The 23,770-nt window shown below is 40.6% G+C and overlaps 1 protein-coding gene across 3 annotated transcripts in view; it reads left to right on the top strand.

Annotated features, from left to right (window-relative positions):
- Positions 1-23,770, top strand: part of XPO1 (exportin 1) — a 37,876-nt gene that overhangs the window by 2,040 nt on the left and 12,066 nt on the right. The window contains exons 2-11 of one of the 3 annotated variants that reach the window (XM_033145145.1): positions 1,753-1,884; positions 5,287-5,388; positions 9,842-9,914; positions 21,380-21,441; positions 21,535-21,579; positions 21,674-21,855; positions 22,582-22,630; positions 22,714-22,833; positions 22,938-23,066; positions 23,430-23,588. In XM_033145145.1, the coding sequence (XP_033001036.1) occupies positions 1,759-1,884; positions 5,287-5,388; positions 9,842-9,914; positions 21,380-21,441; positions 21,535-21,579; positions 21,674-21,855; positions 22,582-22,630; positions 22,714-22,833; positions 22,938-23,066; positions 23,430-23,588 (1,047 nt within the window). In that variant the 5' untranslated portion in view covers positions 1,753-1,758. Of the gene's footprint in view, positions 1-1,752; positions 1,885-5,286; positions 5,389-6,267; positions 6,313-6,468; positions 6,533-9,841; positions 9,915-21,379; positions 21,442-21,534; positions 21,580-21,673; positions 21,856-22,581; positions 22,631-22,713; positions 22,834-22,937; positions 23,067-23,429; positions 23,589-23,770 lie in introns of those variants that run through there. The other 2 variants (XM_033145147.1, XM_033145146.1) reach the window with 2 other exon arrangements.

Below are 23,770 nucleotides of genomic sequence, written 5' to 3'. Positions count from 1 at the left end.
CATGGTTCACATGTTATATAATAGCTTATCTGGATATGTGACATTTCTAGTATTCTATATCTTAAACTTATTTGCATTCCAGTGACTTTCAGTCTAGATTCATTAATGTATTTATTGAACTTACTGGCCGTATATGTGCACTTGATGCATTCTAGCCTTTCCCACCCATTACTGTACTTTAAAATGACCTATCAGATCTAAAGAGATTACAAGTGGCAAAGTGCTCTTGTCTTTCTGCATTTGTAAGACTTCTAAGATAAGTCACAGGGAGAAAAAAGTGCACCTAAGATGCAGTTTTGTGTGTTTTAGTTGGAGGTGGAAGATGCATGAAAATTGTGTTTCTGAGCTGTTGTGTGTAACTGTCTAGTCAGGAACAGTAGATGCAGCCAAAAAGGGTGTGTGGCCAAGCATAGAAGAGGTATGGTAATTTGATACTTGGAGCTAGGGAACTTAAGGAAAGTATACTACCAAATATGGGGGGTAGCCTTAGTTATTGTTCTAAATAGTAATATATTGAGAAATTGAACACTCAAATCGTTATGTAGTAAGTAGCAATAGCATAGTAGAAGTAAACCATAACTGCTGTGCTTATATCTAATTAAATATAGTGTGTTCTTCAGAAATTTGTTTCTTTGCTTGTCACTACTATGGTTATGATGGTTAATGCAGCCCAGACCAATGCAAATGTAATCCCAATGAGTTCAATACACTTTTTTTCCTAAGTGTGATAAGTAGCCTTAGTTTGCTATTTATGCCAGTTCACCAGGCTGTCTTCAGCAACAGTCATTGTCCATTAACTATTTAGCTATGATTTTATTCTGCTCAATTGGTTAATGCTGATCTTGTGCTGTAAGCCCCAATGTCAAAACTTATATACAGTATGTATTTCTGTAAGAATTTAATCCTTTAGGACACTTAAGCTGCTGTCCTTATTACAGTCATGTGGGAGTAAACCTTGATGCGGCTGACTTCTGAGTAGATATGTTTAGGGGTGCACTGTGTTTTTGGTAAAGTTTTCTGAGCATGGTGCTGAGCTTTCTGAGTGGGACACCATATTAATGTTACTATATAGCAGGATTAGCACCACTTTTTCAGCTTTGATCAAATTTTATGCATGCCTGCTGTCTACTTCTCTGCATGGTAGGTTGAGAAGACTGTTATGGGGTAATAGCAAATCCTGTTGCCTTTAACTGCTGTTCACTCAGTGATATGTTCTGTTCAACATAAATAATTTCATGTGTTAATGATCTTCTTGGGTCAGTAGGTTAGCATTCTCCCCTGCCTCCCCCCCCCCAACTTTAAAAATCTGTCAATGCTTTAGCATTTCTTGTTTCTTTTGACCATTTCTCTTACACTTGACATTATTTATTTATTGTGGCTCAGGGAGGACTGGAATCGGATGCCACTCTTCCACGTTTTAAAGATGCACACATTTTTGTAAAATACTTTAGCATTTGGTGTAATAAACATACATTGTGACTCATTAACTCCTGATTTAAGCACTAGCAATATTTTATTTTGAAGTTAACCAGGCATAAGCTTATTCATGTATAGTATTACAAAATTTAGTATGACAGAATTATTTGCAGAATGCTTGGCTTACACTGAAGAAAAAGTTCAACATTTGAATGTTACCAGTAGTAAAAGGTGGGAGCTGAAGTGATCTTAAAGGCAGTTGGGAAGAACTTTGAATTTCTATGATACTAAACATAAGTAAATTCTGTAACTTGATTTCTTTCTTTAAATTTGCAGTAATCTATGCCAGCAATTATGACAATGTTAGCAGACCATGCAGCACGGCAGCTGCTGGATTTCAACCAGAAATTGGATATAAATCTCTTGGATAATGTGGTGAACTGCCTGTATCATGGAGAAGGAGCTCAGGTACAGTATATGTTTGAGAACTAGAAACCTGCAGTTTATTATGTCTAAAGCATATCTGTAGAGGAAAAAACAGCTGCTTCTCTTGAAGACTTCTCATATGCTAGTAAAACTTGACTAGCAGTCAAGCTGCATCTAAAGAGAATAAGCCAGCAGGAATGCTACAGTTATGTTGAAAAATACCTTGGTGGCTTCTTGTCTTGTTTTTCATGCCAGTAACAGGAAGATGGAATATGACTGAATTTACTATTGTTTCTTTCTTTAATATTTTAGAGATAAGTGTTCTGGTCCAGTTTTACGCCCCATTTACTCATAGGACTTTTAAGTGGAAGGCAAATTGCTGTCTCCTTTGCCTATAGTATACAGTGGTGCCCCGCTAGACGAAAATAATTCGTTGTACGAGTGTCTTCGTAGAGCGAATTTTTCGTCTAGCGAAGCGGCAATGGAGCGTGGAGGTTTTCGCACACACAAAAAAATTCGTCTTGCGAGGCAGCCCCATTGACATTTTCGTCTTGCGGGGCAGCCTTCCGCTAGCGAATGCCTTTCGTCTAGCGAGTTTTTCGTCTAGCAAGGCATTCGTCTAGCGAGGCACCACTGTATCTGTGTCTCTGAAGTACCGGTAGCTTAAATGTTTATTATGTGACCCTCTTCCAAATTCTGTTCAGAAATATAAATTCTGTGTAATCTGCTTTTATACTTCTAAAGTGCTTAGTAGCATATTTTGACATCAAACTTAAAAAGAGCCACTGAAATCCAGACTGGGCAGTCAGTCCAAGTCCTCTGATAGGGCAGTGAGCATCCCATTTTGCTGCCTAGACAGAAACTTGTCCGACCTTCTATATATACCCCAATCTGCAGCCATAAACACACTGGTCTCTGTTAAAGGTACCCTTACCTTCATATTGTTCCTCATCCCTCCATATCTCTGAATAGTGGCCTTCCAGATGTTGGACTTCAATTCCCAGTGGTGTTTGTTGTGGGGGAGGAAGGGAAAGGAGAATGTTAGCCGCTTTGAGACTCCTTCGGGTAGTGAGAAGCGGGATATCAAATCCAAACTCTTCTTCTTCTTCTTCCCATAATTCCTAGTCAGAATAGCCAGTGGTCCAGGATTATGGGAGTTGTAGTCCAACAATATCTGAAGGATGGTCTAATTCAGGCATCCCCAAACTCGGCCCTCCAGCTGTTTTGGGACTACAACTCCCATCATCCCTAGCTAACAGGACCAGTGGTCAGGGATGATGGGAATTGTAGTCCCAAAACATCTGGAAGGCCAGGTTTGGGGATACCTGATCTAATCCATTGCTTTTTCTCCACTATTCATGTTTGCGGCCTAAGTTGTTGTTGGACTGAGCTGAATAGTCCAGCTGGATTAGTTTTTATGTAGTGTGGCACACTTGCAGGTCAGGATGATTTGGCCAGATACAAATTGCACTCCTGGACTTGTGGCAGAGTTGCAGCATATTTAGTGGCATCAGTGAAGCAGGATTGCAGAAGAACTTAAAAGGGGTTCTGTTTTAAATTGGCAAGCTCTTAAAGCTTGAAGGCCCCACAATATTTTGTTTGGGGATGATGTGCACTATAAAAGCATTTCCCTGAATCAGTATTTGATTTCCTCTCTAGTTGAGACATTCACCATGGTGAGTGGTAAGGTATGACTTAAACACCAGAACTTCAGACCCTGAGTAGTTCTACCAAGCAATTGAAAGGTATACAATAGATTGGGATTCAGAGCACCAGGAACCTTTCTCTCTAAGATGGTTCTTGGCAGCTGATTCTGAAGTTGATATTCAAGTTGCAGTACCCCTTCACCCCACCCCAAATACACACTCTCAAGTTCCATGCCTTGCATCTTTGACAGCAGCTTGCTGTAGAGGGTGTCTTGCATAGTTGCATCATGCCTTGGAAAGTGGTGATCAGATTTCTAGAATTGAGTGTCTGTGTTCCAGTCTAATTTTAGGGTGTTTCTTACTTTCTAGTGGATCTCTGAACAAAAGTGTAGTGATTCGCATGCAGTTGGAAAAGTTAGTACAAGTGTGTGTCCCAATTCAGGTCATCCAGGGTACTGGTGGAAGCCATCTCAAGGACTCCCATTAGCAAAACTGGATTTTCCACAGCCTCTTCTCTCCTGTGTTCCCCATATATCTCCCAGATCTGCTCTGGGGGCTAGGATACACCCCCCAAACAGTGTGTTTGGGGAGGAGAGCAGAGATTATTCCTACTGTCAAGAAGTGTCATTGTGTGCTTTTTCTACCTGTCATAGGTATCATAAAATTTATGTCTTGAAATTCAGATGATCTTAGTCCTACATTAGTTAGGAGTAAATTTTTGTGTGCTTGTTCTCTGTTAAATAAAAATGTACCATCAATGTTAGTTTTTATTTGCTATCAGCGGTTGAGATAGCAGATAAAATGAAAACTGAAACGTTGTTGCTTTTTGTATCTTAAAAGCTGTTTTGAATTGAGTAGAAATAAAAATTATAGCTTCGACTTTCAAAAGCATATTTAGTGACATTGGCAGATTCCTTACTGTAGATCAATAGTCTATCCTAGCTAGAGAATTTTTGATAAAGACATACAATTGCCTAAAATTTCCCTACCATGAAAAGTGCATTTAATTACTTAACCAGTAATTCCCAAGCACTGTGCCAGGGTGTGCTAATGTACTGTGAGAGCACAGTGATTGTCCCACGTGAAAGAAATGTAATCATTGAAGCCTCTTGTTCTCTCAAAGTACCATCTGCAGAGCAGGCTGCCTACTGTGTGCCCTATATGATACACTGCTCTGGCCTTGCCACCTCCTGGTCAATCTCTGTTGGGGGCTGGGCTATTGCTTTAAATATCTGTCTCAGATAGGACTGGATTATCTAGTCGCTTCTTGTGCAAAAAAACCCAGTAACAGTACATGTGTTCAGGGAAGGCTGCTGGTGGTGTTTGCTTGAGTTGCTGCTTTGGGCATATCTCCTTTTATTTAAGAAGCGCAGCCTGGTTAATGGCCTGCAGAGAAATGTGGGTAGTGAAGTGATTTCAGTTACTGGGATGAAGTATTATTATTATTATTATTATTATTATTATTATTATTATTACATTACTCCTCCCATTGGGTTGCCTCAGCCACTCTGGGCGGCTTCCAACAAAATATAAAAATATGGGACATTAAACATAAACTTTCCTATACAGGGCTGTCTTTAGATGTCTTCTAAAAGTTGTGTAGTTTTTTTTTTTATCTCCTTGACATCTGATGGGAGGGTGTTTCACAGGTTGGGTGCCACTACTGAGAAGTGTGCATCTAATTTTTAAATCTGAAAAATGTTTGCCTCGGCTATCCAAAATTTGGGAAGTAATGCTGTAAAACCATGTGCCATAAGCTGTTTTGAAAGCTGTTAACTTGTTGTGTCCGCTTTTCTAGCAAAGGATGGCACAGGAGGTCTTGACTCACTTAAAGGAGCACCCTGATGCATGGACAAGAGTTGATACTATTTTGGAATTCTCTCAGAATATGAACACCAAAGTAAGTATAGGATATCCAATTGATCTTGACCTTTCTTCCACTCAGGCTTTGAGGAAGGTATCTCAATTTTTAGATTTAGCATTTGTTTAATTTTTTTATTGCTTCTTCAATCCTTTAGTCTGATCCACGAGGTTGTCAGTTACTTTTTCTTATAAAAGGCTTGAAAAATTATAAGTCACTTGGGAATTGTATAAAAACTTTTGTTGAATTATGAACAGATTTGAGTGTTATAAAATCTTATAGCCGTATCATGTCTTTAGATAATGTGTTTGGCTTTCATTTCTGTTAATGAGAGCCATGTGCACTTAACTGAGGGCAAAATACATCCCTCAATATTTTTTTCGAAAGACTGGTATTGTCCTGCGCAGTTTAAAGCAGGCTAGGCACCCCAGACACTTCAGTTGAATACAATCTGTAGTTGCTTGCAGTACAGTTAATCAAACCATACTATCAGGATAGTCTGGCTAAAGTAGACATTCTTCAGCCTACTGCAATTATGTTTTTGCTTCAGAAACTTTAAAGGTTTAAATACGAGTTGCCAAACATGTGAAAGTGGTTGTCATATAGTTGGAGAAACTTGTGCATGGCCACATTCAGTGAACACACAAAATTTGCCATAACTTGTGTTGAGATAGAAAACAGCCATGCTCTGATTAGTTCCTTCAGAATTCGGATGGCACTTAGGAAAGTCTTAACTTTTTTGGGAAGAAAAAGGCTTTGTAAATTTTAGGGCAAAGTTAAGAACTTCCTCAAAGCACTAAATTTAAGTAACCATGTTTGCCTGTTTGCTTGCCTGGTAAACTTTGCTTTTTATACTCACAGACATTACTAATGTTAAAGTTGATTTTATCAACAGTATTTTTTAAAACTCAAATTTGTCTTGTGAAAAATGAGATGATTAGAGGAACAGAAAGAAAGCAACAGGTAAAGAATTCTTCAATTTACATAAATTGCAAATGATTTGGTGCTAAATTTATGCACTATGACATTTGGCTTTTATGCAGTCATTTTTTTTCTTAAAGCTGTTAACACTACCTGATATTAATCATAATGTTCCATTATGTTGATTGCTTGTAATAGGAAGAAAAGGGGTGTCTTCCTGTGCAACTGACACAGCTAGGCTTTGACGGCAGGCCTCCACAAGGTCTACCCTTTTGATTCCCTTTAACTGAATTCTGTTCATCAATTGCTTTTTTTCCTTGTTTTGGTTTCTTGGGTGGTGGGGAGGGGTATGGGTTTTGTACATGGAATAAGTGTCCCATTAAAAATTTCTGCCACAGGGATCATTGTATTAAAATATTTTCCTTAATCTACAATTTCTGTCCTATCTTTTGCCTACATAAATAAAATTTTGAGGCTTAAAATATAAATATAATAAAAATGGGAGCGAACGAAAACTATATAAAACCATGGATTGTTTTGTACACATATTTTTGTAGGTAGTCCTGAGAACTTCTTTTTGCAAGATATTTGCTACAGGAATGTAACCTATTAATTTTGGAGAGAGAGAAATAGCTGTAATAAATGTTGGCTGCTGGCATAACAATAAACAGAGAAAACAAACTGGTCATAATGCAACTTGATTATTTTCCCTCCCTACTATATTAGGTCTGCATTGCATGTTATATGCACACATGTGTTGGTGCATGTGCATGCATGCTACTCGTGGAAGAGAGGTGCCTCATGTTACATGGATGCCTCATGTTACATGGAAGCATAGAAAAAAAGATGCAAGAGTCGCTGCATCTATCACTGTTTACATGTAGCCTGTAAAGTAGTTCTTAGTGTGTTTGTGTTGTTAACAGTAGTTTGCTAGGGGAGGAATTAGGGTATGAGCTTTGCATGAATAAGGTTCTAGGTCAGCCTCTGGTATCTCCAGCTAACAGGATCCTGAAAAGACCCTTTGCTTGAGTCCTGTGAGAGCCATTGCCAGCCACTAGACCATACTGGGTTGGGCTGGTTTAGGTTTGATAAAATACATTGTATATTCATTGTGATTATTCTTAAATCAATTTAGTTAGTAAAGTGGGAATAGAATAAGAAGATGCTTCAACGTGAAGATAAGACAGGGAAAATTACAGTAGAAACTGTCGGTGAATGTGTTGACAGACGAGCCAAAATTTCACATGCTCATAATCTTACGTCGTCTCATCTCTTGTACCAAATAGCCTTCTGAACCATTCAGAATGGAGGAATGTATACCTGCCATTCAGTGTCTCTAGGGCTTGCTGCAGGGTGGGAATGTGATTGTTGTTTAGTTGTGTCCGACTCTTCGTGACCTCATGGACCAGAGCACGCCAGGCACTCCTGTCTTCCACTGCCTCCTGCAGTTTGGTCAGACTCATGTTGGTAGCTTCGATAAAGCCATCTTGTCCTCTGTCGTCGCCTTCTCCTTGTGCCTTCCATCTTTCCCAACATCAGGGTCTTTTCCAGGGAGTCTTCTCTTATGAGGTGGCCAAAGTATTGGGGCCTCAGCTTCAGGATCTGTCCTTCCTGTGAGCACTCAGGGCTGATTTCCTTCAGAATGGATAGGTTTGATCTTCTTGCAGTCCATGGGACTCTTCAAGAGTCTCCTCCAGCACCACAATTCAAAAGCATCAATTCTTCGGCGATCAGCAGTAGTTCTGAACTGTAGTAACACCCTTTCTGGCCTTCCATTTGATATACCTACTTGTGGCATTTAGAAACTCAGTTGTTGGCAGGTCTTGGGGTTTCAGGATCATCTGCTTCACTGATGGGCATCCTCTCTGTGTTAAAGATAGATACTTTGAAGCAAGATTAGTCCCAGAGAGAAGTGGGATGAGCATTAGGCAAGGGGGATATTTGCACAGTGTATCACTGAACAACTTATTACAGGTGAAATCTTTCCCATAGGGAGTCACCCCATTCCTCAGATGTGGTGCATACACTGCACTGACTGCTGATAAACAGCTTGGGAACCTATTCAGAGCTGCTTCATGAATGCCATCACTGTTCAGTAGAAATGTTTGTTCACTTGAGATTTAGGCCACAATACAAAGAAGTTATGTGCATCGGTGGGTGGAGGGAGAAGGGAACCTCAAGCATTGCCAGAGCTTTGCTTGCTGCTTCTCTGGCACCAGTTCCTACTGCTGCAACTACGTTTTATAAACTTAGTTCTTTACTTCAGCAATGAGACCTGCTGAAGAAACAACAAGCAAATACTCAGCTGCAGATGTTCTTTCCCACCTTTTGCATATAACTTCCTTGAATTGCATCTTCAGATTGAAATGTTTCACCGGCTTCTACAATGGAAGATCATTAACTAGGCTAGAAATATCACAGATACATTACTAAATTTGCTCCTTTTATGAAGACTTCTGTGGAGTTCTAAACTATATGAAATACTAATACCTTAGAAGAGAGTGGGAAGTTAAAATGTTAACAACCATCAACCAACTGGAGTGTACAATGTAGTTTGGGACAGTCTACATTGTGCTATTTAATTAAAATGAGGCTTACATGATCCCTTTGGCTGAAATTCTAATTACCCTACTTTGTATAGACACTAACAGACTTGAAGAACTTTTATTCTCAGCCAAATCTTCACCAGCCATCAACATTAAAACATAGATTTGCCTTTCAGGTATTGCCTCCTGTCTCCTCAGTGTTGGTTTCTGATTAAAGGGAAAGCTGCATCTCTTTGACCCCTTTTCCTCCTCTTCTCTGTGTTGTTGCTTTTAATGATGACCTTAGTCTGATACAACTTTTCATAGAGGTCTATTGGACATATTTACGTTGAGATAAATGGAATAAAATGGGTTGAAGAGCTTTTCTCATTTCCTATAAATGTATCCATTTGAACCATGCCTTTGGGAGGCTTATCTGGGTGGTAAAGCAACTTTAGAAGTGTATCTAGAAATGGTGAACTTTTGACTGAGCACAAAAGTTAAACAGTAGATATAGCTGCTATAGGGGAGAGACTACTGTATCTTTAAAAAAAAAAACACCTATGAGCTGTCTTGCTGTTCCTTAAGTACACACCAGTGAGTGCAGAAAATACATCCTTCAGAAAGTGTTAGTAGATATAATGTTAAGCCTTGGTCTTAACAGCTCAAGTGCCAGGAAGCCCATGCTCATCCAAGTTGCTAAACTTGGTTGTGTGCTTGAACTTGTGAGCAGTCATTTAGGCTATTCATTTTTATGTGGCTGCTGCTCCCCCCCCCCTACAGATAAGTCATTTGGCTTTGCAAAACATTTTTTTTTTGTTTCCCTTTCTAGTGTAACCATGATCAAAAGCAGCAGGACTTTAGAATATAAGAGGGTAAAATAAGGAAAATGCATGGGAAAAGCTCAGTAAATGGGTGAATAGACTTGTTTTTAACAGACTTAATCTTAGATGTTAAGTGTGAATGATGTCAGCTTGAATGAGAATCCTGAAAGCTGTTGTTAAATCATCCAGCATACTCACATATTTCACTTCTCCAATTTTCAGTATTATGGCCTGCAGATCTTGGAAAACGTGATAAAAACAAGATGGAAGATTCTTCCAAGAACCCAGTGTGAAGGTAGATATGAGTGACTTCTTTGTCCTGTTTAGACTCACTGATGCTCGTATGGTATGTTTTTGGACATTGCACTGGGGTAGTTGCCTTTCTATCTGCTTCAGTGCCTGATAGATCAGGTATTGGACCTTGTGTCAGTGTGTGATGATGAAGTCATGTAGATTTTTAAAAATACTTTGGGATGAATGGAGACGCAAATTTTAACATGTTCTGATTTCCAAACATGGCCACTGATTAAACTTCAAATGACTGTCCTGATGCAATATAACTATCCTCCTCTCACTTTCCCCCTGCCCCCCCCCCAATTTTTTAGCTGCTTATTCATTGGCAAGCAAGCTCCTTATCCACACTTAAAACAGCTGTGTTTGGCCAGTGAATTATAATGCATAGCTGGTTGATTTCTCCCCAATCCTGGCACTGCTGTTTTGAGCAAACAGCATTGTTTTTACCACAGCAGAGTACGTTTAGACAGCTGTTTCATACTGGCAAGGGAATTGCCAATGCTTGACAAACGTACTGATGTATAAAAACCTTGATAAAAAGGAGTTACATGTTTTGACAACACAGAGATCCAAGCTAAGGGCCACCTCTGAGCCATGCATAGCTCCATGCTTCCAGATGGAACACATTTTGTTGGGCCGGTAATTCCTCCTTCAGATACAAGGAAGAATGGAACTATTGGAAAATTAAATTGCCTTGTGCAGGATGGGGTGGGTGCACTCTTGTAAGAGTGCTGATGGAGGATCTGTATTTGCAGCTCGTAGGAATGAGAGGTGGCGCTAAATGGAACTGATTGCAGTTTCATTCCAAGAACTGCTTGTCTAGTGCTAAGCATAGTTAGCAATCTTGCACACTGTCAACTTTTGGCACTTGGTCTGGTTGTTTGCTTTAATTGAAGCTGGGGCTGGCAGAAGTGGCAGCATCAAAGTATGTGATACTGACTCTGGAAAGCTGGTATACGAGCTGTCGGTGTGAGCATTGATTTATGTGATGTCATGATTCATAATAGCTGAGCTTCAGCTGTACATTAAACAGACCAGAGTAGAGTCAATGTGTAGAATACGGCTCAAAAAGGTGGTTGCTGTAAATTGGCGTGCATTACTTGAAATTTTGGTGTGGCTTTTTACCTGCTTTTAAAACCAGTAAATGACAAGTATGTTTTAAATGTCTTTCAGTATTGGATGAATATTACATCACAGTCTCTCTTTAGTTTCTTCTTGAGCTGAGATAGGAATTACTGTAAATGGACTGTGTAATCTTAAGTAGTCCCCCTGCAGCTGCTGCTTTGGCTGGTGGATGGAGCCTGGTTGGTTAAACCATCTTCCAGCCTGTTATGGAAGACTCCCCTATGCTCTGGAGCTGATATTTGGGGGGATGTTGACACTGCAGAAAGAAGGGGTACTTCCCAAATATTCACTTGATCCCCAGCCTTTTCATTAGTGCTAACGTACCAACTGGATTATGTCCATAGCTTTTGCATACAGAAAGCACTATGCATAATAGAAAAGTCTCAGTGAAAGATCACTAATACTCCAAATTCATGAATAAGAATTGTGTCTAAAAGAATTACTTACCAAAACCTACCTAGCAAGTCCATTTTTAGGATAGTTTCTGAATCCAGAACCAAGAACAGCACTATTTACTATACCACTCATTCAACTGATGAATTTGTACTGATGGGTTTTGGTGCTGTTTTATTGCATCTGTTCTTTTGATTAATGTATGGTATTTGTGTTTTTCTGATTTTATGTTACGCTTTAAAGAAAATTTTTATTTGCATTGGGGAAGGGTGTACAGGCAACTCCCCATTTATGCAGAGGTTACATTCTGAGGCACCACACGTTTCTGCAGGACGTGTGTAAGCCCCCAGCCCCTTGCGGTGGTGAAAACAGTGCACGTGTCAGCACTTGCACACATGGCGATTGTACACAAATGTGGAGGTACTGTCATTAACAGTTCTAGGGTCTAAATTCCCATTTGACCATAAAGCTCACTGGGTCACCTTGGGCCAGCCCCCAACACGGTCTAACCTGCTTTACAGGATTGTTGTGAGAATATGGTGGAGAGAATACTGTGCAGAGGGAGGAGATGGGATATAAATGTAAAAATAAATAAGGCTGGATTGTGAGAGATTGGGAATTGATGAACATGAGAGTTGAGTCTTGGTCCTGCAAGCAAACAATGGGGACTAGAAACCAAGCACATGCTTAGTCTTACTATGCAGTCTTGACTGCTAGACAGGTGTTTCCAACTCGGTTATTGTTACTGTTATTTATTAAACTTAAATGCCACCCTTCATCCGAAGATCACTGGGTGGTTTACAACATAAAAATAAAAAATGGAAACACAAAATATGTAAGTTAATAACAAAGAAAAGCTTTAAAAATAAAGCAGAATTGTGAACTCAACCAACCAGAGCCTCATACCTCCGTCCCAAAGTCTAATGCCTCACTTACCTTCAATGCTTCGAGAATGTACCCCCTGGCTCAGCACCCTGTGCTTGCACATCCCTAAATTCGCCACTGTACTTTGGCAGAGTCCAAGAATACAGAGTGTCATAAAATATGCTAAAATGCTTTTGTGGATAGAGTCTACTGGTTATCATGAAGTAGGCTATATAGACAAGGGGTCGGCAAACTATAGTCCCCGGGCTGGATCAGGCCTGCCTGGGTCCTAGATCCGGCCTGCCCAGCCATTTAAGAACCTGCTGTGAAGCTGAGACTCCTGGCGATGGGAGGAATCAATCAAATGCCGTGCCTGGTTTACCTCAGTGGAAGCTCCGTCTGGGCAGTCAAGCTGGCTTCCAATGACAACAGCGCTGCTAGTGCCATGCACCCCAGCGCCACGACAGGCAGCTCCAGCAACAAGAAAAGGTGCAGATCTGGGTGGCACCGCTCGCCTCCTTTACACACACACACACCCTCCTTGTTTGGGTTGAGGGCCAGACCACCTTTTCTTGCTTACTTACCCCAATATCATTTATAGTATTAGTATTGTATTGTGCCCCCAGAAGCTGAGCGTGCGGAGTTAGATTGTGGAAGGAAAAAAATCCTCTTCTCTCTCTTTCTCTCTGCTTTCCCACCAGACTTTCTCCTCTCCAAGTCAGGCCATTGGGAAAATAGTAATAATAATAATAATCTTTCTCCCATCGCCGCTGCCGCCCTGGTGCTCCTGTGGACCAGAGAGCGGAGCGGACGAGCTCGCTCTGCCTACCCGCTTCATAAGAAGTGGTGGCAGTGGCAGCTCTTTCTCTAGGCGGGGAGGAAGCCCGTTTCACATCACCCCCCAGCCCTTTGGCGAATGAGGCAGGCAGCAAACGGAGAAAGCGGGTGGGGTGGGTGGAGAGGAGGTCTACTTGCCCCCCTCACCTCTTCTTCCAGCCCCTCCCCCCCGGTGCCACTTCTCCGGAGCCGCCATCCCTCCTTCACCTCAGCTGTTCTCTGCATATTGAACTTGCCGACCTTTTCTCTGTGGGGCGATTGTGAGTCTGTGTGTGTGGTTTGGGGGATGGCAGGAGGATGAGCAGCGTGGTGGTGGGTGAGCTTGTCTGTTGAGGAGCTTTCTGCACCCCACTTCAATGTATTTTATTTGTTTTATTATATTATATTATATTATATTATATTATATTATATTATATTATATTATATTATATTATATTAATTATGCCTGCCCTTTCCCCACCCCATTGTTCCCAGTGTGCATAGGAATTCGTTCATTATTGTTTTCAAAATATAGTCCAGCCCCCCACAAGGTCTGAGGGACAGTGGACCAGCCCCCCTGCTGAAAAAGTTTGCTGATCCCTGATATAGACCATCGGAGCTTATATATGTCTCTTAGGTGCCCCAATACTCTTTTGTTGTTTTTGCGGTGACCACCAGTTCAGAAATTATTAAAATCTGCTAGAATCACTTCCTAGACTATCTCATGTATGTACCCTCCATATTTCTTTCATGCTATCTAGGAAATTTCTTCCTGAAAAAGCACTCACTGCTCCAGGCTTACTCTAATCTGCTGTTAACACTTGAATTACCTCAACACGGTTGGTGTAAAAGTAGATCCCCCCCATTACCACCCCTTTAGATCAAATGGAATCATATATGGGCTAGTTACATCTTAAGCAAATTGATTTTAATGGGCTGGATGCCTTCCTCCAGTTGCTGCCCTGGTCTGCTTTGAGTGAAAGGACAGGATATAAATGTAATAATAAATAAATAAAATTTTGGTAATTATATGAGCATTAAATTCCTGATAAGACCTGGAATTTTTTTCCATTACTTCCCATCTCTTCCCAGAAGTGCCATAATGTCAGAAAGTGCTACTTCAAGATTTTATGGCAATTGGTAAGATCATTGGTCAGAATTCTCAGATATGTATGTATTGGAGGCTCTACATTTGTACTACACAACTGCCAGATTTAGTACAGGTCACTCACATCTTATGCAGGGGTTATGTTCTGGAGATGCACATATGCATAAAAACATGTATGCTCAAGCCACCCCTTGTAAGCACACTCTTGCAAGTATTCTGACATTCCAGAGCTGGCACACTAAACAGCACACACACACACACAGAGAGAGAGAGAGAGAGAAGAGAGCTTTTAAGCTCTCAGACTTGCTTACCGGGCCCTGGGAGTGTCAAGAAATCTTGCAGGGCTGTCCGAGATCTTGCAAGAAGCCTCCCAAAGCCTGGGCAGGAAGTTTTAAGAGCTTAAAAGCACCTTCCGTGCTGGGAAACCCTGTGCAAAAAGAGCTTTTAAACTCTCCGCCTCCCATACATTTAATTTGTGTGATTTCAACCAACCAGCTGTCAGTTGTGGAAAGATGAAGTTGTGCATAAGTTGCAAGTTACCTTATACCAGGCACATAATCCATCATTCTGATGTTGCTTCATTTTACTTAAAAGTGTGCCCTGAAGACACCAGGGAGGCATGATAACAAAAGGGAAGAGATGGATGTGACGGCAGTCTGATGCTATTAATTTGATAAAGATTAATAGCATATCCAGTGGTGGTGATTGTCCACAGAAGGCTCTTTTGATCCAGCAGAGGTTTCCATGAGGACAGTGTCCACCAATTCACCCTCTGCCACCCTCCACACTGTTCCTGAGGGTCTCTCAACTCTGGAGCAGATTAGAGGGGCTACAGTGCAAAGGGAGAACTGATGGAAATTGTCTTCCCTTCACCCTTATATTGATTGAAGCCTCCACTGGATCAAAGAACCTTTTGTGAAAGGTAGGATAGAATTGGCTACAACAAAGAAATGGGGGTAGGGTAGTGGCTGAACATAGTTTCAGGCAGGCAAGGCAGACCAGTGGAGTATGCTGTGCAAGAAAAGCTGCAGCACATTTCTTTTTCTGAATTACAATTTGAGACAAGCTCCATTCTTGCACTCAAGAGTTTACTCGGACAGTCTTCAAGAGAGAGAAAAACTCCACGCTGCTTTTCTGTATGAATTAGTGTTCTGAGCATGCCACCCCTTAAATTTATGTCTGCATCTGGAGTGATTGAATCATTCAGTCATGTTCATATATGATCTAGAGATGCAGACAGAATTACCCACCCCCAGTAGAGGATGATTGGAGACATGGCTAGAGTGTGAATTATTTGGACACAGCAGGGAACCATCTATGTGGGTGCTTAGGTTACACAGGAGTCTTTTAATTAACAGCAAAGTGTAGATTGGGTGTTAAGATCTCCATAGGTTATATAATTCAGATTTGTAGTACACAGCACACAAACCCTTGTTTTATGATAACTGTTTATGAAGGCACATTTATTTTAAATCCACTGCCATGAGCACATTGGTCTTCCTTTGGACAATACATTCTAATGGCCTTTTGTTACATAGCTTGCAAAGGTCCTTGCCCTAGGAGCTTGTCCGCCTGCATTGCTCAAGCAACAACACACCTAATTGCGAGGCAGCAACTATGCTTCTTATGATAACTATTCTAATGGCAGCTGAAGTCCAGCGTTCATACATGAAATCGCTAGTTCCTTATTACTGCAAACTCCCTATAAACATGAATGGTAGTTTGGCAGTCATGCTGATGTTTACGTAAAATGTGGCAGAATCTTAAAAATGGCACAGGATCCTGCAAACATGCTTTATTCTTTAAATAGCTAGTTTCTGGTTCTCATGGTTGATAATATGCTTAAATGCAGACATTCTGTGGCAGTTAACAGTTGCCATTGCATATGGTGCAAGCTGTGTTAGAAATTCAGATATATTGGCTATTTGCCAAAAGGCGCCTTAAACCTAGGTTATGGTCACCATAGCCGAATGTCTAGTTGCTTTTTTAAAAACTTGATTTTTTTCAGTTTTACCTGTGAGTTGAGCGGGATGTTGTTTTGACTTGCACCACCTGCAGCGTCACCCAGGTGTATTATTCTGGTGCAGCAGCAGTTTCACTTGCGCAGCAGTGGCAACAATTTTACTTGAGTCGCACAGGGTGCTGTTTTGACTCACGGTGGCAGTTTTACTCTCGAGTCTCAGTCGCCCTTAGTGATGTTAAATTCTCGAGAATAATCTTTTGGAGAATATTCTTGATTAATGAGAATATTCGAGAATTTTCATTTAAAATAGGAAAAAACTGTACAAATACTTTTATTCAATGGGGCAATGCAGCGAATTCACATTCTTTGATTATTTTTTTGCACCAAACTTGAAATTGAAAATTTAATGTGAATGACTCACGTTAATCACTAAGCCTGCCACTAACTGTATATTTACCATCAGCTTTGAATTGTAATTGTGTTGTGTATGTATGAAATGTAGCTTTTAAAGTAAAAGGAATATAAAAAACCCAGGTCCGCTACATGAGTACGTTCTTTAATAAGCATATCTACATGGTATAGTATTTTCAGTGCAACACTAATAAAATCAATACAGTGGTACCTCGGGTTGCGGACACTCTCCGTTCCGGGGTGCCATTCGCACCCCGAAAAGTCTGCAACTCAAGCGGCGATAATGTGCATGCGGAAAAGCGCGATATCGCGCTTCTGCGCATGCGCACGTGGTGAAACCCAAAGTAAACACTTTCGGGTTTGCCGCGTTCGGAACCTGAAAAAACACAACCCACAGCTATTGTAACCCGAGGTGTGACTGTATAAAGTTTAAAATAAATGCTATTATTTCCAGAAAATAAAACACAAATTATCAGTAATGACAAGTTACATAACATCAGCAATGCAAATTACTACAGGTATCTGCTTAGACAAGTAAGGCAACACACAACATATTTAAATTATAACTGATAAATTGTCACAAGAAAGAAATTTATGTAAAAAATAGCTTTAAGTAACAAGTCTCAAATGTTTGTAAATTTATATTGACTCCTCAAACATCTTAAGAGGATGTCAACATCTTCGTCTCTACTGGTAGCAGAGCTTTCAGTTCCACCCTGATCATCTGCGAGATCATAAAACGAAGTTGATGGTTGTGTAAAATTCAATGAGCTTGTTAGAAGCTGTGCTTTCTTCTAGGAGTTTTAAGTTATGAGCTACATATGTAATCTTTCCTGCTATGTCTACATTAAGCCTATTCCTTTTTGCTGAATGAATAAGTTCATAAGTACCGAAGCTACGTTCTGTTGCAGCTGTCGTTGGTGGCATATTTAAAATGTCCACAGCCACTCTGCTAAGCCTTGAACCAAAGCATGTTCCCTTCCACCAAACCACTGTATCCACTTTTTCAACCGACTTCAATACAAGGATGGCCCTTGTGGTCTCTTCCAACTCTATGATATGACTTGCTAAAGAAACTTCCTTAGCACGATATGTTGCCAACTCTGCCAAAACATATTGTGCATCATTTGGTGCACTTGCTGATATTTTGAGATCACTGAACTCGGTATCTTAAATTGGTTCATCTCGTGATAAATGAACGCCAAAGGAGAAGGGGACGACAGAGGATGAGATGGTTGGACAGTGTTCTCGAAGCTACTAACATGAGTTTGGCCAAACTCTGGGAGGCAGTGAAGGATAGGCGTGCCTGGCGTGCTCTGGTCCATGGGGTCACGAAGAGTCGGACACAACTGAACGACTGAATAACAAATACTTGGGATCAAGGATATTTGCAGCAAAGTGAATTATGCTGTTACACATAATTGTATATGCCTACGTACTTTAAGTGTATAAAGCATTAAAGCTAATGTGTAAAAAAAATGCACTGTATGTCCAAGGGTATAGAATTGTTAAGAATAAGGTTACACCAAAATAGAAAAAAAGGCTATTACATATAGTTGAAATCCATATGAATTCAAATGTTCATCAAATTAAATGCATAGCATTTTTAAAACAAAGTTTTCTGTAGCTCACATTTCAGAACTGCCAATGGTGAATGACATAATGCCCAGCAATGTAACAGGATTTTTTTTAATCATTATTCATTACTTACACTGGCAATATCACAGCTTGACTTACTATTTACTAGATTTTTAAAATGTGGGTTGTAAAACTGGTTCTTACATCAGAATTAACAGTTTGTGGAGATTATTCTCACCTCACATCACTAGTTGCCCTGTTACGCAGCCATACAACTCTTGGTTACAATTAAGCCATGCCAAGTTGCAAAATGCAACTGGTGCCTGAGGAATTTAATACACTGGGTGCATGGTGTCAGTGCAAGTCTTACTGCTTACTTGCTTCTGCATTGGAATGCTTGCCCCCCTGCCCACCAATCAAAACCAACTGCAGGTCTTTGTCCACTCCATTTCTTCCTCTTCCCAACAACAAAAGGAGAAGAAGAAGAAGAGTTTGGATTTGATATCCCGCTTTTCACTACCCGAAGGAGTCTCAAAGCGGCTAACATTCTCCTTTCCCTTCCTCCCCCACAACAAACACTCTGTGAGGTGAGTGGGGCTGAGAGACTTCAAAGAAGTGTGACTGGCCCAAGGTCACCCAGCAGATGCATGTGGAGGAGTGTAGACACGAACCCGGTTCCCCAGATTACGAGTCTACCGCTCTTAACCACTACACCACACTGGCTCCAATAGACACTAGATGGATTACTGGTTTGATACAGCAGAGTTTATTGTCAAGTAAGATTAGTTCAAGTGTGGTATTTGTTGTATTTTGCTTGTAGTCCTTTACCTATTGTCAAGATAGATCGTTAATGAATACTGTTGTTGCCCAATTTAAAATTATCTTTGATTTTAAATCAAATCAAACTATCCTAATCAAGTAACCTTTTCAGGTCAGATTTGAAAAATACATAACAGAGAAACTCAAAAGGAAAGTGGGGGCTGTGAAACATGTTCCCATTACAGAGGGCATGATAAAAGAACTAACTGCATTGCACTACAGTCTTCACAGTGAATATGGGTAGTATCCAAGGTCCCCCAGCCCTCTGAAGCACATTTTGAGGGTACATGAAGGCCTGGAGAGAATTGTAGGGGAAATTTTTGTTGCACTAGCAGACATTTATTGCATGAGTGAAATGGCAGCACTGGATACAAGTGAGTGCAAAAGAGAAGAGCAAAATATTTTGGATTACACACTGGAAGAAAGAAGCCATGAAAGCTGTCACTCTGAAAATAAATACTATTGGTTATTTTTTAAGTGTGAATTTCTGCAAATTGAGGAAGGTTTTGCTCCCCGGCCACCTTCTACATCTGCCACTAGAAGTACGAGAGACTTCTAATAGTGACAAGTCTTTTGAGTAAGCCCCACCCTGTGAGGAAAGGATGGGCTTATTTAGACTTGCTTGTAACGCCAAGAATCAGAAGCAGCAGTTGGTAGTTGGAACAACTAAGGACTGGAGAAAGCTTTGTATACAGCTTTGGCTTTTCTAACAACTCTTGGCTTCCCCCCCCCCCTTCATTATTTGCAAATTTTAAATAACTCGTGTAAGATTCAGTGAAAAGAAGCACGCAGTATGGTTATGGCAGAAGGTGATCCCCCCCACCCCCGCCTCTTCTGAAGGTCAGGGGAACCTGCTGAATGGGAGATCCTCAAGGCTGTCTTGATTGCATGAAATGTCAAGTGTTGTGTGTATTGATCTGTTGCTTTTTGTGGTATAGTATGTTGCATTGCTGCCCGTTCAGAAGGCTCCATGGAGCCATCCTTGGGTACAGTTTTTAAAATAAATCCAAAAGCCTTGCTAAACTGCAATCCCAGAATTCTTTATGGGAAACCATGATAGTTAAATTGGTGTTAAATTAATAAACTGAATAGTTTCCCCACCTCCCATCACCCCTTTCTCCCACTCCCTGAATGCAAGGTATATCAGAAGACGTCAACCTGTATATAGGGGGGTGGGGTGGCAGCTTCTCCTCAGGTTTCCATGTATTACAGGCAGCCAATAGCAATGTTATTTCGTCATAATATATGAAATAAAATCTGACCAGACAGTATGAAAATACTTTTCTATTGCAAAAAAAATTCCTTCTTGCTCTCAGTTCATGGGTTAATTTTCTCTATAAGGGCAGGATGACATGCTTGAGATACCCATTCCAAAATTAAGATGACAGATGAAGAAATTACTAGTCTAAAGTACAGTCATACCTCATGTTGCGAATGCTGCAGGTTATGTGTTTTTGGGTTGCGCTCTGCGCTGAACCCAGAAGTACCGGAATGGGTTACTTCCGGGTTTTGCGCATGCACAGAAGCGCAACCCATGGGGCGCTACGGGTTGCGAACGTGCCTCCCGCACAGATCATGTTCGCAACTCGAGCGTCCACTGTATTTTCTTTCGCTGGAACTGAAATTGATTTTATGAGAGCAGTTTGACCATAGTTTACCCATTAACTATGGTTAAGCCCCAGGGCAGGGTTCACACATAAAGCTAAGTGGTGGTTTAATAACCACTGTTTAATAAACCATGGCTTAGGGTTGCATGAGAGAAGCAGGGCAGTATTCCTAATGTATAATATTGGCACCTTCTCCCCACCCGAATCCCTTTCCCTAATGGTCACTAGCACAGAATTCACCTTTTTCACAGCTGCTGCACACTGGGTCAACATTTCATTGTGCCATCCACCATGACCTCAAGAGCATTCTTGGTTAGTCGCTGTGACTTTGGGCTCCTTCAGTATGTGTGCATTTAGGAACTTAAGAAAAAGGCATCAGTCCTAATGCAGATCTATGAGGGGCTTCATTCCTTCACTCTCTAAAGTGAAGTGATTGTTTAGTTATTCCTATTCCTGTTCTTTAATCAATTATCAGTCCATAGGATAATCTGTTCACTTATGTCATTACTGCTTAATGCAGGCATAGGCAAACTCGGCCCTCCAGATGTTTTGGGACTACAACTTCCATCATCCCTAGCTAACAGGACCAGTGGTCAGGGATAATGGGAGTTGTAGTCCCAAAACATCTGGAAGGCTGAGTTTGCCTATCCTGGCTTAAAGTATTCAGGCAGCTTTACTCAAGTGACACTGTATACTTGGGCTTTTAATAATTCCTTGATGCATCCTGTTTTACCAGTGATTTGTTGTTTGATAGTTTACAAGCTTTTTAAAATATTTTGTAGGTATCAAAAAATACGTTGTTGGCTTAATTATCAAGACTTCATCTGATCCATCATGTGTTGAAGTAAGTGAGATTTCTCTAGGGGATTGGAAAGTGGGCTCCTTTCTGATGAAGTGAAACTAGGCCTTAACTCTTTTTTTTCTTTGCTTCCTCTAGAAAGAGAAAGTATACATAGGGAAGTTAAACATGATTCTTGTTCAGGTGAGTTTTGTCTCTGACCTTAAAATACTAGTTATGAAGGTTTTATCAGAAGAAAACTAATCTTATACCACATGGGGGTTCTCATGCTTTGCAGATACTAAAACAAGAATGGCCAAAACATTGGCCAACATTCATCAGTGACATAGTTGGGGCCAGCAGGACAAGTGAGAGCCTTTGTCAGAACAACATGGTGATCTTAAAACTGCTTAGTGAAGAGGTGTTTGACTTTTCCAGTGGACAAATAACTCAAGTAAAAGCCAAACACTTGAAGGACAGGCAAGTAGTGTGTCCCCCCCCCCCATATACTGCACCTAAGTGGGCTGTTGCTCATCTGTTTTATCCACCAGCTTTTCTTGCAGATATTTGGAGGCAATATATTGCAACTGCTTCTTTCCCTAAACTCTAAACAGAGCTTATATGTCTCTAAGTTTGTGATGTAGAAATAAAACTATTTTGCAACTTCTGCTCTTAAAAGATAGACTTCAGAAGCACTACAGTAAGCCCACATCTTACATGGGGGTTACGTTCCAGGGATCGTGCCTAAAGCCAAAATTGTATATAGTCCAAAAACACATTGAGTTCAATGGTGGGTGGGATTGCCAAAGTCTGTTTTCCCCTGGATATTTATCTACTTGCCAAGTGTGCAAGCTGAATGTGCACAAGTTAAATGCACGCAAGTTGCAGGCTTACTGCACACATCTGCATGTTCTTGCCTTTGCTTGAATTGGTACTTTGTAATCTGCTGGTGTTTGCTTGGGCTATCCTGCAAAACCTCTAAAGTAGTAACAAAAGTATTTGCAGTAGTATGGCATATTAAACATGGTAAAGGCATTTTATATTGCAACTTTTAATGTTGCTTTTTAATCTGTAATGTTTTATTATGTTTTTATTTATGTTGGAAACAGCCCAGAGTGGCTGGGACAACCCGGTCAAATGGGCAGAGTACAAATAATAAAATTGTTGTTGTTGTTAGATGCTGATTTTTTTCTCTATTTCTTCTAGCATGTGCAATGAGTTCTCACAGATATTTCAGCTGTGTCAATTTGTGATGGTAAGCTTAATTGCAATATAATCTTTGTAAAATGCTCACATTATTATAAAGACAAATTTGCTTATATGTAGCTTTGTTAACAGGAAAACTCTCAAAATGCTCCCCTTGTTCATGCAACTTTGGAAACTTTGCTTCGATTCCTCAACTGGATTCCACTGGGCTATATTTTTGAGACCAAGCTGATCAGCACACTAATATACAAAGTGAGTATTTCCTCTAAACTAAATAACCACTAAGAGGGAAAATGGGGTGCTGATTGTAGCTAGTAAGTGAGTACCTAACTTCTATGCATATTTCTTCTTTACAGTTTTTAAATGTCCCTATGTTCCGAAATGTCTCCTTGAAGTGCCTCACAGAGATTGCTGGTGTCAGTGTAAGTCAGTATGAGGAACAGTTTGTCACACTCTTTACCTTGACGATGATGCAGCTCAAACAGGTAATTTCTCCTCCTCCTCCCAAACTTATATTAGAGTGGGTGGCAGTTCTTACTCTGAAGCAGTTGGTTCCTCTCAAATTCTTCAACTGGATACCAAGATTTCCAGTGCAGGCAACAACTTGTTCATTGGAAGTAAATCTTGTGGAATCCCAGTATTTCCCCCCCCTGTATGCAACATTCGATGGGTTAATGAATCTATTGGTGGATTGTATGCCAAGTTGCGCAGAAATGTCCACGTGGGGTGAAATCCCATTGATCTCAGTGGAGCTATTTATGGCTGCAGGCCAAAGTGTGTTGTAGTTGATGACACCATTGGCATTTACATGACTGCCAGATTATAATTTTGAGTTCCATTGTTCTTAGATGCTTCCTTTGAACACCAATATTCGACTTGCATACTCCAATGGAAAAGACGATGAGCAGAATTTCATCCAGAATCTCAGTTTGTTTCTCTGTACCTTTCTGAAGGAGCATGGTCAACTTATAGAAAAACGTTTAAATCTAAGGGAGACATTAATGGAAGTAAGTTTTCCCAGTTTGCTTGCTTGCTTTTTTGTATATGTTGTTTTGGTGTCCTCTGTATCTCATCGTCTTTACTGAAAAGTAAGATGGATCAAGAACTGAGTAAAGCATGAGGGCAGACTTAACTTTGATTAGTACAGTGTTTTTCAACCACTGTTCCGTGGCACACTAGTGTGCCGCGA

The sequence above is a fragment of the Lacerta agilis genome, chromosome 3 (assembly GCF_009819535.1).
Source record: "Lacerta agilis isolate rLacAgi1 chromosome 3, rLacAgi1.pri, whole genome shotgun sequence".
NCBI lineage: Eukaryota > Metazoa > Chordata > Lepidosauria > Squamata > Lacertidae > Lacerta > Lacerta agilis.
Note: the sequence above shows the minus strand (reverse complement) of the source record. Positions and strands in the feature narration are given on the sequence as shown.